This window comes from Erpetoichthys calabaricus, chromosome 4 (assembly GCF_900747795.2).
Source record: "Erpetoichthys calabaricus chromosome 4, fErpCal1.3, whole genome shotgun sequence".
NCBI lineage: Eukaryota > Metazoa > Chordata > Cladistia > Polypteriformes > Polypteridae > Erpetoichthys > Erpetoichthys calabaricus.
This window is the reverse complement of record NC_041397.2, coordinates 47,122,281-47,136,491: the sequence shown is the minus strand read 5'-3', so window position 1 is coordinate 47,136,491 and position 14,211 is coordinate 47,122,281. Positions and strand designations below refer to the sequence as shown.

Sequence of the window (14,211 nt, the reverse complement as noted above, 5' to 3'; positions counted from 1 at the left end):
CCGTCTTGGACTCGGTTGTATGCGCATCAGTGCAGTATTCATTTGAAAGCAACTTTTGCAGCCAGGAAAACAATTACATGGGTGACTGCCCCAAACCTTTATATGACTTTGTGTCAAGTTTGTGACAATATGCACATTTTATAAACATCAAACCCCTTAAAATACAAAAAGGAATAATATATGACCTGAGAGATATTGGACACATCAGTACAAGGCAAACTTAACTAAATAATTTTAGATAACGTACAGCAAGTAGCTTTAAGTATTTAATTCTCAAATTTCTGATAATTTGCAACCACAATTTATTTCTACATCTTTTGAGAAAGGGCCGTATTGATGGTGGTCTATGAAAGTTACATATATTCAAACATCCATTCATCTGTCCATATTTTTCCAAAACTGCTTTATCCAATTCAAAGTGCTGGCACCGAAGAATCAGTCCAAGCATTATCAGAAACCAACCATGGACTGGGCAGTAGTCCATACCAAAGAACATACAGTGTCTGCAGAGAAACGTACACAAGGAAAAAGAAAACAAGCAAAATCCACGCAGAAAATGAACAGGCCAGGATTCAAGCCAGGTTACCTAGAGATGTGAGACATCATTGCTTAACAATCTGCTACAATGCTGCCCCACTATAAATGCTAATTTAGGAAGACAATTTCATTCATAAATACAGAATACTCTCCTGTGCCCAATATACCAAGATCCACCCATACCAAATAAAAAAAAACATATACTGGATTATGTGAGTAGCATGATGACACAATAGTTTAGTCAGATGTCTCACATCTTCAGGGTGATTCCTCTCCCTGGTTGTGTGGTATACGCACTTTCTTCTGTGTCAATTTACCCATACTACCTTAACTTCGTACATGGAAAAGATGTGCATGTTAGGTAATTTGGCAAGTCCTATCTGGCATGAGGCTGTTGAATGTGGGTGCATGCCCTGTAAATGACTGGTGTCCCCTCCCATGTATGTGCCAGCCTTGCATGTACTACTTCTGGAGCTCCCTATCAAAATATGCGAATATGCAGATCTAGATAGATACTGTAGATAGACACTTTATTTGTCCACAAGGATTAGGTGAAAGAATACTGGATAATCAAATGTCACACTGTCTGTGCCACTAACAGTCCACCTTCCCTTACTAACTGTAAACACCCTACTTACTCTGTTATTCAATTCCATATATCCATTCTTCGCATTATTATTAACTTTAGTAATTATCACATTTTCAAATGCACCCACCCTTCAACACAACATAAACTTGAGTTTACAAAAAACTGTCATTGAGTTGAACTATGCGGCCACTGATATGCCATTCAAACGCAATGACAGAGAAAAGTTTCACCTTCATACTATACGTGGGACAGCAACGGGAGGGGCGGCTGGGCATAGCCCAGTCACGGGCGTAGCTGCCTCACGGTGATACGCGGCACGTTTTACCTGGCGACAGGGTGAAGTTTTCTCCGGCTGTATTAACCGCCTGGATGAAGAAGTAACGAACCGGCAGCACGACCTCAGATCGCAGCCCCACTCCCCAAACTAGGGTCTTTTCCGGACTGATCTCATTACCGCGAGCCCCCTCTCCTCCCGGCAGTAAAGCAAGCATCAGCAGCGCAATTCCCGGTGGCAGCTCCCACCGACGATTAGCCATGCTGCTGAACCACCGACGGAATTGGAGGGTTAAAAAAAAAAAAAAAAAAAAACTATTGTCAGCGTAACGGAACCGGGTTGCAAAAAAAGGTCGAGTCCAACTTTTTTCTGTTAAAAATTTGGCCACTTTTGATTGGTCTGCGGAGGGACCAATCGTGACACAGATGCTTTATTAACACGCTAAGACAGCAGTCAATATGTTGAATCGTTTTTTACTTTCCTGTTTATTAAGTAATTGATATGTTGTATGCAATACGCTTCAAAAATAACTCACTGAATTTACCGTATTAACAGCAGGCTTACGTTTGCCGCTGCAATTACTCTTTATTTCGTCCCATAAAAATTGTCCAGGTGCTACTTAAAAATAAAGCCGGTATGCACAAGCGGGAAGACATTTTGTTCCGCCGTGGAACTTTATTGAGCTCTTCAAAGAAGAACGCTCAGGTGGGCACTTGGTTTATTTATTTTTTTAACGTAATTCTAAAGCAATGCTTAAAGCATAAAAACAAAAAATAGTCAGACAAATAGGCAACGTAAACAAGTTTGCAGAAAATGTTTTTAGCATCATTAAATCATAAAGTCTTCAGCATTATTATCTGTATGCATACCTTACCTACCGTGCTTTGAAAAAGTTCTCCTTTCTCCGTTATTGCTGTTAACATTTTTGACTGTGAATGTTTACAGGACTTTAACCAGTCTGTTATTAGATAAAGTGAACAAGTAACACTTTTATGACTTTCATTGGATTCACAAATTCTAACAACAACTGGTACAGCGTGGAAAATTAATTTAAAGGAACTCATTGGCAGTACAGTTATACGAAACGTCGTTCCCCAAGGCCACGGTGCAACAAGTTCAATATAGATACTGTGGGCAGAGGTGACTCTAGGGGCTTGGGGGCCCAGACGTTATAAAAAAACAAATACTACAACATTTGTATAGAAAACAGAAAAACCAATAATAGTAGAATAAAGTTAGTTTTAAAAATCTAAAAACTTAACATAAATAAAATGGAAAAAAGTCAAGGTCCACATGGTAATAAAATAATTACAAATTGCACATTATATTATTTAAAAATAAATATAGTGCACATAGTAGAAATTAAAAAAAAAACACAAAAAGACTTGTAAAGATACAACCGTAACTTTCACAATCACTGTTTGCAGCCTTTGGCTACAGTGAATGCAACTACTGTGTCCTCCAAGTCCAAAGCCCTTGGAGCATTGCACTTTATTGAAATTAGAGCCCACTCTCAAGTAAGACTTAATCAGCTTTAAAGATTAAAAAAAAAAATCTCTCACCAGAGACAAAAGTGATAGGAAGAGAGTTCTTCAGGCCAAACATGTAATTTGTGTATCACGAGATGTTTAAACAGTCACAGTCAAAAGGTGGTTTTTATTGGATGACAACAGTAGTAATAGAGGCTGTGCTGTGATTTAAGTCCAAAATGAATTTGGAGACAGAAGGCTATTCAGTTGCCTAACAGCCTGAGGAAAGAGACTAATTCTTAGTCAGATAGAACTGGTCTACACATTCTGGTACCTTCTGCCAGACAGTAGAAGAGCAAAAAGTTTGTAGATAGCTTTCAAACTAAAGCGACCAGTCATTTCTGTCCTAAACACCTCAATATGAATTTCTATTTATTTATTTATTTATATCTGCTACATCAATGGATGTCATTGTTTCTCAGAAATTCTGTAATACAATAAAATGACAAAGTATCCTCTGCACTGCTTGTTGCAACCCAGAGGCTCTCATCAGAAAGTGTTGTTCAGTTTGCATTCAGTTGTTGGTTTGGTGGCTGCTATGGGGAATAATTACTGATGCACTTATTTTATATATATTTGTATTTATATTTTTATCAAAATTAAATTTAATGGAAGTGGTATTGTTATGACACTAAAGTATGCAAATTGTAAGTGCACTGCCGAGGTCCACTTGAACTCAGTTTTTTCAAAACATTAGAGAACATAAGGTTTCTCGTGTTGACAGCAACAATTTTTATTTATATAGCATATGTTCATACAAACACTGTTGAGTGTTTTACAGAGTGCTTTACAAGATGTTAAAGAGAAAGTTACAAGAAAAGAAAAACAAATAAGATAAGGCAATTATGGATCTGAACAATCTTTAAAACAGATAAATATCAAGTAGAAGAGTAGCATCCTTATATAACCATCTATATGAGTTTGGTGATAAGGTCAGATGGCCAGAAGGACAGAAAAAACAAACAAACAAAGAAACAAACAAAAAAAAACTCCACTTAGGCAAGAAAAAAAAACCCTGCAGGGGTTCCAAGACCAAAAGACCACTTTGCCTCCACTGGGCAATCTGCCTAACATTGTCATTGTCCAACCTGCTATATCCTAAGACAGGGTCATGGGGGTCTGCTGGAGCCAGTCTCAGCCAGTACAGGGCGCCAGCCCACCGCAGGGCACATACTCACACACACACCAAGCACAATTTAGGATCGCCAATGAATCTAACCTGCATGTCTTTGGACTGTAGGAGGAAACCGGAGGACATGCAAACTCCACGCAGGGAGGACCCGGGAAGTGAACCCTGGTCTCCTTACTGCGAGACAGCAGCGCTACCACTGCGCCACCATGCTGCCCTTCTGCTTAACATAAATTTTCATATTTAATTCCTCTTTGTAAAGACTTAATCAAATCAATTTTCTTGAAACAAGTTAACTAAAAACCTTATAACATTAAAGTTTACCTACTTAAACAGACTTTTTCAGTTTATGAAATTTAATTCTACATGTATGCTGAAAAATTCATTTTTAAACTAGAACATCACAAGAAGGTGAATATGGTTTCATCCAACTACAGAATCTTGTTTCTCACAGTCTGTGAGTCCTTTAGGTGCCTTGTTGCAAACAGCAAGTGGGCTACCATGTGTCTTTTACTGAGGAGAGGCTTCTGTCTGGCCACTTTGTCATAAAGTACAGAATAGTGGAGTGTTGCAGTAATAGTTGTTGTCCTTCTGAAAGTTTCTGCCATCTCCACAGAGAGTGATCATCTGGTTCATGGTCACCTTTCTTACCAAGGCCCTTCTCACACAACTGCTCAGTCTGTCCGAGAGGTCATCTCTTTAAGAAGAGTTGCAGTGGTTCCAAGCTTCCTCCATTTAAGAATTTGGAAGGCAGCTGTGCTCTTGGGATCCTTCAATGCTGCAGGAAGTTTTCTGTAGCCTTCCCCAGATGTGTGCCATGACACAATCCTTTGTCTAAACTCTGCAGGCAATTCCTGTGACATTATGGTTTGGTTTTTGCTCTAATACAAATTTTCAGTTGTGGGGCCTTTTACAGTATAGACAAGTGTTTGTCTGTCCTAATCACGTGCAGTCAATTGAACTGACCATAGGTGGACTCCAAATAAGGTGTAGAAACATCTCAGTGAAGATTAATAGAGTGAAATGCATCTAAGCCAAATGTCAATTGTATTTGCAAAAGGACTGAATACTTGTGTCAATGTGATATTTCACATTTTAGTTTTTAATACTTTTGCAAAAATTTCTAAAATCCTGGTTTGCTTTGTTATTCTGTGGTATTGAATGTTGATGATGTAGAGAAAAATGAAATTAAATGATTTAAGGCTGTGACATAACAAAAAGTGAAAAAAGTGAAGGGATGTGAATACTTTCTGAGTGTTCTGTAATTTAGGAATTAGGTTTTGAAGTGCTAGGCTGCTGATTAGTCACTATTATTGACGCATAGCTTGATCCTAACCTTACTCGTACTTTGGGTTAGCATATAAAGCACTATATAAAATAATGTTTGATTCATCATTGGATAAATATTCTGTGGCATGAACTATTGCTCAATAGAGATGCATGGAGGGAAAAAATCCCTTGTAGTGCAAAAGTACATTAAGTGGCTTATCAGTTATTTATAGGTTTATATGGTCATTATTGTAGCATGTACAGAGTACAATGAAATGCATGCTTGGATGTGCTTATCAACATGAAGCATGTCTCGGCTCTTTGGCACCATGATTAGTGAGTATAACGCAACGTATCCTGAAACTTCTGCCTTCCATACCTGAAAAAACTTGCCGCATGTTTGCCTGAGGCAGCTACAAGTAATGTTAATCCTGGTTTATTTTAGAAATTTTTGTTATTATGACTGACTGTTCAGTGGATAGTTAACTACAATGCATTTCAAGTTGTCATTTCTTCCTCCATTCAACCAATAAACATTTACTTAATACAAGTAGTGTTTTATTATTGGTATACTGTATATTTGGTTGATGCATTTAACCAAGGTGACTTATTGTATAAGATCAGGATTTGCAAGTGCTGTTTACAGATAAAGTGCTGTTTAACACAGTGAGGAAGGGGCAAGCACTGAACAAGTAACCTTGGACTTGAAAGTCTTTAGCTACTGCACTGTGCTGCCAGTGTTTTTACAATTTTGGAATCAAGTGTGTGTGTGTATTGTTTGGCTTCATTATGAATAAAAATGGACTCCTTCCAGTGTGTGTTGCTGTCTTTTCCAGAGAACATTTCCCATTGTAGCTGTTCTTAAGATTAGGATTTTGGGAAGCAACCTTTCAGGACTGTCTCTTAATACAAGAAGAAACCTATAGATTTGAAGCAGTGGTTAAGCAGAATAAATGTAAATGTTGAAATATTTCAAAATGCTGCAGTGCCTATAAACAGCATTCAGCCACTAACATTTAATTGTTATGCAACACTGTATCACAATTTATTTAAGTAGCTTTTTTGACACTGCTCATTGGAAAAAGTCTTTTTAATGTGAAAGTGAAAACAGATCTCTGCAAAGTGATTCAAATTTATTACAAATATAAAACATGAAATAATTGGTCACATAACTGGTTTTAGAAGTAGCATAATTTGTTCAATGGAGGTCAGCTGTCTAGGGTTTCAATTCATTTTAGTATAAATGCACCTCATTTGGAAGGTCTGGCTTGTGTTGAGTCAGTATGGGCAAGCAACTCTGAAAAGGTGATTGAAAAGCACAATGCTGGGAATGGAGACAAGAAAATAGCCTAGTCACTGAATATCCATTGGAGTCCAATTAAATCAGACATTATGAAATGGAAAGAGTATGGTACAGCTGTTCACAAAATCTGAGTGATCATACTAGAAGAAGCCTAGTGAAGGAGGCCAACAAGAGACCTACGAGGATTGTCAAGGTGCTGCAAGCTACAGAACATGACATTTTACAGACTGTTGCCTGGGTGCTTCATCAGTCACAACTTTATCAGAGTGTGGCAAAAAGAAAGCCACTGAAAAGAAAAAAAGAAAGCATGAACATAAAAGCACATGAGGGACTCTGAAATCAACTGCAAGAAGGTTCTATGGTCTGATGAGACCACACTTTGTGGCCATCAGACTAAAACACTATGCTTGGTGCAAGCCAAATATTGCACATTATCAAAAACACACCATCTTTTCTTCTCTGCAGCAGGACCCGGAAGGCTTGTGAGGTAGAGGGTAAAAATGAATGCAGCAACATTTAATGCAATGCAAGAAACCTGTTACCAGAAAGACATCGACCCAAAGAAAAAAGCTAAAGCTATACAGTAATTGCTTAAAAAACAACACTGTTAATGTCGTGGGGCCTCATTTATAAAATTTTGGATGGATTACAGAATGAAAATACGTGTACACCAAAAAAACAGGAAAATGCATATGCTAAAAAATTCTGATTTATAAAACTTGTGTATGCACATTTCTACCCATTATAAATCACAATCACCTTGTAAATATGTGTACATGAATATGCCTCGAACACTGCCCTAAAACATCCATATATGGAGCATGCTCATCATCCTCATACATATGCAATCATGATGCTGCAGAACTTCATTGGCTAGTAGAGCAGCTTCCTCCTGTCGCATCGAGACTTCCACCACCTGCATTCAAGTGTATCTACCTATGTGCTGCAACTGAAAGTGCAAGTTCATGCATGGCATTATAACCCTCTCATCTGCTCTCTTGGGATTTTGGAAAGGTGTAAGGCACCATTGTCTAAGTGGGTAACCACAATCACCTGACACAGGTAATGATGTGATTACTGATACAATGAATGGAACAGACTATGTGAAAAACTCAGGGTTCAGCCAGTTACCTTTCCAACAAATCAGCCAGTACATACGTACAGCACCATCACATCTGTCAAAGCTACTTTGTCTCATGGGTTGACTCAGGCCACTAAGACACAATGTGTGCCAGTCACATCTTGAATGGCTCGTGCGTTAATGAAATGTAGCCACTTACGGTTAACAAAAGCAGATTCATTCTCTCTAGATTCCCTTACTGCATTATGAGTGATGTAAAGTGATACACTTATGTAAGGAGAACTGGACACTGCTGCAAATTGACTTTTTATGTTGGAAAAAAACATGAATTTTTTATTTTTTTTATATATATTTTTTTCCTGTATGTACACCCACACCATACAAAAATGTATTGCTTTGACAGTAGGCATGATAACATGAAGCTTGGCTGATATATTCCTAATCTGTCGTCCAGTTTCCTGAGAAGTGGCAACAAGTAGCCAATATAAACTGACAAAAACCCAAAAAAGTTCTTCAGTGCAAATACGTAGAACAGCCGGCCAACTTAAAAAGGAACTACAGTCTGTATGTCAGATTCTCTGTTTTTGAGGTGTAATTTGAGATTCCATCCTTGTGCAGGTCTCCAATCTTGTCCCTGACATCCTTGATAGCTCTCTGGTCTTGCCCATGGTAGTGGAGAGGTAGGAATGGAAGAAATTGATTCTGTGGACGGGTGTGCTTTATACACATAACGAGTTGAGATCAGGAGTATCTGTAATTGATTGACTGATTGATTGGCTGTGTGCTGATTACATTCAATCTGTGGCTGGGTTGTAGGGGATCAAATACTTATATCATTCATGTAATGTGTTTTTTCTGGATTTTTGGTTGATATTCTGTCTCCCTCCATTAAAATGAAACTACCATAAAAATTAGAGACTATTCATTTCTTTGTAAGTGAGCAAACTTACAAATTCAGCAGGGGATCAAATAATTATTTCCCCCACTGTATAATGTTTGTCATGCCAATGCATATTCTGATAACTGCTCAGTGATATGAATCGTTATATGCATGAGTCGTCATTTAGCTGGTTTGGTTGCCTTTCTCTGCTTGATCAAGGGTGTAATCATTTCATAATTTCTCCAAAATGTTGCATGGGTCAGAGTTGTCATAAATATATGTATGTTCACCCTATCAAGTTTTCTTTAATAAATCCTGACATTTATGTGGGAAGTACTGTACATACAAAATGGGGCTCAAAATATGCTTACCAAGCTTTATAAATGAGGCTCCTGAGGAGTCAGAGTTCAGATCTCAGTCATATTGAGAATTTATGGCTGGACTTGAAATAGTCTGTTCACTCATGATTCTCATGCAGCTGGACAGAGCTGAGCAGTTTTACAAACAAGAAAAGAGAAACATTTTAGTGTCCAGGTGTGCAAAGCCGATAGAGACCTGAGCACACAGACTTAAGGCTATCATGGCTGCCAAAGGTGCATCTACTAAATGCTGACTTGATGGGGCTGAATACTTATGCAGCTAATTATTTTGTGTTGTATATTGTAATTTATTTAAACCACATTGCAGAGATCAGTTTTCACTTTGGCATTAAAGTGATTTTTTCTGTTGATCAGTATGAAAATAGCTAAATTAAATTCATTGTGATTCAATGTTGTATAATAAAATGTGATACTTTTTATAGGCACTGTAATTTTATTAAACTCAACTAGGTGTAAATAATCTATATTGTGGTTTAAATTAAAGTAACATAAGATTTTGAAGACTAACATAATGACAGACCGAGAACATAGTGTCATTTGCATATTAGTCATGACTCTGAGTAATTTGATGGTGAACAATGCTGCGTTGCTATGTCTTCAGGCACTGCTGTGTTTATTCTAGCACACATACATTTCTTCTTTAATGCAGAATCAAGTTTGTCAGGCCTCTAGTTAAGCTTTTGGTAAGATTCCTTATTCAACCTGTCACGAGTCTGCTTTTAACCAACAATAGGATATGGCAACAAAAAGAGTTTTAATTTTTCTCTTGTGGCTTGAAATATGTGACCTGCATTTGTGTGTTTGGCAGATGGTATTTCCTCCCATTGTCTAAGCAGGCTGCAGCACACTATGTAACAGGCACCGACTCGATTGACATATGCTGCTGTTGGGCCTTGAAGGCCTGCAAGATTTCACATGAGACAAAATGATTTGCTTTCAGTATTGAAGAAAAATAATCTTGATTTGTTCTGAAGGAGGTAGAATTTAGGGTGACTTGCAAAATGAAGTTCCAACCATTCCATGTCCACACGTTATTTTAAAGCATAATATTACACTATGTAGTTGCAAAGAGAGGAAAAAAATGTATGAGACATACAAAGTGTAACAGCTTAATTCTCGGAATGAACCTGTAGAATAAATGTGTATGTATCTGTGCACTAGTGGTTACCGTCAATTTCAGAGTAATCTCCTTCTGCAGCTAAGCATTCATTTAGACAATGTTGCCATTGCTGGAAGCACGCCTGCACTATTTTTCTGGAATACCCATGAACTCACACTCACACATTACACCAAATGTTACAAATGTCAGAAAATCTTTTTGTCCATTCATGTCAGTTTTTATTTTTCACAAGGGCTAAATAAGGTTGATAGGTTGGATAATCCAATTTGGTAATTGATTTCTTAGCCAGGAAGTTGTGAACACTATCCTGCTATTAACCCATCCTCTATCACGTTTCTCTGCTTGGTATCTGGATGTGACATTTTGTACCACTGTTGTACTGCCTGACTGCTCTCTTGCATGTGAATTTCCCCTTGGGATTAATAAAGTATCTATCTATCTATCTATCTATCTATCTATCTATCTATCTATCTATCTATCTATCTATCTATCTATCTATCTATCTATCTATCTATATGGATAACATGCGGATAATACCATGGAAAATTCATCTTGGATAAAGGTGCATTGGAATCGTTGGATGGGAAGATTCTTTCATCACAATGGATGGCCAGCACAGACCCCACTATAGAAAACCCAGGAGAGGGCAGGAGGCCAGTGGGCCGATGCCTTCAAGACTCATACTTTGTTTTTGACTTTCATTTTTACAATTTTAATCTCCTACATTGTCAACTGGCCACAACACATCAATTAATTAATGGATAGATATTCTTGGTTTCCATTTAATCAGTTTCTACCTTCTGCCTTTGTAAAACTGGTGCCAGTTCAGCACACAACTGTAAGAGGATGGCTCTTGGAAATCGAAATCGACTTTCTGTGTGTTTTAACAAATCTGTGTTTATATGTGTGAGAATTGTTAACTTCGCTCTGCATTTGCACTCAATAAAGGGTGCTTATACAAAATAATAGGCAGTATTGTATTTTAACACTGCGCACATCATGGCTTTGGGGCATCGTCATGATAAATAATCCACTTGTCAGGCCACAGTTCTGGGACCTCATGCATAGTGTTGTGAGTAGAATTCACACTAAAACATGGCATTCAGACAAAACTGGAAATAATGCATATATATGCACAGAAAAATTCAGATGCATAAAACTGTGCATAAGCATAAGTTCCATGCACTTCCCTTTATAAATCTCAATCAAAATGAATTTTAACACATGTATATTGCCTACAGACCCACCCTGATTCCTCACTGAAAATCGCATATTTCACTATGCAAATCAATTTAAATAGCCCCTTCCGTTCAGTGTTTTCTTAAAAGCAATGGCAAAAGTATGTGGGGGGAAAAAAGAAGAATTTTCAGTGAATGCAAAGTGGAGGTAAGGAAAAGCGTTGTATTTGTTGGCTTAAGCAGTGTTATATGCAACAAAAGGAAACTGATGGAGTGATACAGGGTGGTGGTAAGTTCAGAACGTTGCACAGTGACCTAAAAGAGAAGTGGTCAGATATCAGAGTTGATGTGAAAAGGTGACTTGTAGCCCACTGTCTGTTTATTCTGTTTCAGAAAATATTACAGAAGCTGACCCCTGTGCTGAGGATGCAGTTCCAGGTGGTGATGGGGCTGTTGTGTCCAGCACATTTTTGACACTGACTGCTCACACACCTCTGCCTCAGAAACCACTGGCTGTGTACTGATGGCCGCTGTTCTGGAGTCACAAAATGCAATAGTGGATGCTGTAAGAGATGTGACCAATGAACTGAAGAATATAAGGGCTGTAGTATGTATGTGTTATTGATCATAATTAGGTTAAATTAAATGGACTGGTTAAAAAATAAATGTGGCACCTGATTACTCTTTTTACATTCAACTAATTACAGTCAAACAAAGTTGTAATGCTGTCCAGTTTGGCTGATCATTTGGTGGATCAGGGTCAGGTTCATCATGCTGCATCTCTTCAGGTACGAGCAAGCCACGATTGTGCAGCACGCTACATAATTGCATAATGTGACACACTTTCTATGGACTGTAGACCAGCGCATTAACAGAGTGGAAATGCTTTCTGTTTACATAAGCAAATTCATTGTTTGAAGGCACCTTTATAGTGTAGCATTGACACCAATTGCCACAACGGATAGATTTGCCTTTTGCCATTCTAGTTGTAAAAAGCACCTGCGACTGTGCAGAGCTGCCATTTTTATAGGCTCTCTTGCTATAGATGATGTAATGCCAGCTTATTCTTTTGGTGATACATCCCAGGCTGATGTAATTTGTCCAGCACCATTGCAATAATAATTTTTGTGCAATCAACTGCTCTGATTACATTTGGAAAACTGGACTTTGACACAAATTACGCTTTCATGTTTACCAGTTCAATCAAAGTGTAAAGAAATCTTATCTATCTGGATAACATGCGGATAATACCATCCTATACAGCTGGCACATTGCAACTTGGTGATTTTTGTGATTGGATCTTCTAGTTCACTGCGGTGGGTTGGCACCCTGCCCGGGATTGATTCCTGCCTTGTGCCCTGTGTTGGCTGGGATTGGCTCCAGCAGACCCCAATGACCCAGTGTTCGGATTCAGCGGGTTGGAAAATGGATGGATGGATGGATGGATCTTCTAGTTCATGTTAAAAAGCTACTGTGGCTAAAAACCTGAGAGTGGACAGAACTTGCAAAAGAGCAGGTAGAGCACAATTGTTCAAAGTCTGTTCAAAATTGTTCAAACTGGTGCCAGTTCAGCACACAACTGTAAGAGGATGGCTCTTGGAAATCGACTTAGAAACCATAGTCATCATCATCTGTAAATTTGCACTTTCTTATAATTCTTCCATTTGTGATGTCTTCTAACAACACTAAAGCAGCCAATGGTAGTTGGAACAGTTTGGCCATTCTGTGTATCATTATATTGTTACAGAGTGATTACAATGAAGCGAATTAAATTTGTAAACGATATGCAATTGATTTTGATGTATTTGATAAATCCCATATTATTGATGCAAATCTAAAAAAGAAAAGGAAACCACACAGAAACACTAGCACTTCTTTGACGCTGGGTGCCACCTGTCCGAAAACCAAGCAGAAATTGGTGTATGCACAGAACATTTTTGTGCGTATGCACCGTTTATACATGAGGCCCCAGGTCTTTTCCTTCAAAGAGAATCCTGTAATGTTTTTAGCACTTCTAAATAGCAATGTTGGTTGGCTACTTGTCCCTGTTCAATTAATTTCTGATGGGCTCACCCCCTTTTTTTACCCATGTATATGACGGTTACTTGTCACACCTCATACATGCACAAACAGTGGATGCCTTCAAGGAGTTTGTCCACATGGGTTTCCTCCCACAGTTCAAAGACATGCAGGTTAGGTGGATTATTGAGCTAAATTTGCGTATGTGTGTTTTCACCTGAGATGGGATGGTGCCCTGTCTAGAGTTTATTTCTGACTTGTGCCCAATACTTGCTGAGATAGGTTCCTGCATTCCCACAACACTACCTTGGAAAAGCGGGTTTAGAAAATGGATGGATTGGCTCCAGCAGACCCCCGTGACCCTGTGTTCGGATTCAGCGGGTTGGAAAATGGATGGATGGGTGCATAGCATATTTTTATGTTTATTAAGACAAAAAATGTTGCATGCTTTTTTAACTGATGTGTTAGAATAAAAAAATATTAGGACTGTACGGGATCTCCACAGTGACAGTATCATTACCTAAACTGAGAAGAATCTGCAAACTCAACATATGGAATGACCATGTCAGAAACAGAAACCAGGTCTCTCAATCTTTGGCACAACAAAATTATCGACAATGTTCATCAGGCCTTCTCGTTGTGTTAATCATGTATTATGTCTCTGAACCTTCTGATCACAGGGTCAGGGTATTGGGAGAAGCACATCCCAACTACATCTGATGCAAGACCAGAAATAACCCTGCATGGTATACTAGTTCATCAATGGACATACTTCAAACAGATATAAACTTGTGATGTAAGAAAACCAGGGTATCTGGAGGAAACCCACATGAACTCACTCATAATACCTAGGCTAAAAATTAAACCCATGGCCCTGGCTCTGTGAGGCTGAAGCACTAACCACTTTGCAAGGTGGTGTCCAT

The 14,211-nt window shown here is 38.4% G+C and overlaps 1 protein-coding gene across 3 annotated transcripts in view; it reads right to left on the bottom strand.

The window, feature by feature from the left end:
• poglut3 (protein O-glucosyltransferase 3) overlaps nt 1–2,011 on the bottom strand; it is a 61,341-nt gene extending 59,330 nt beyond the window's left edge. Inside the window, exon 1 of one of the 3 annotated variants that reach the window (XM_028799408.2) lies at nt 1,945–2,011. Coding sequence is in view for 1 of the 3 variants with exons in the window: in XM_028799407.2 (XP_028655240.1) it covers nt 1,452–1,662 (211 nt within the window). In the remaining 2 variants the exon portion in view is untranslated. Of the gene's footprint in view, nt 1–1,451; nt 1,767–1,944 lie in introns of those variants that run through there. The other 2 variants (XM_051926927.1, XM_028799407.2) reach the window with 2 other exon arrangements.
• Nucleotides 2,012–14,211: the final 12,200 nt, after the last annotated feature.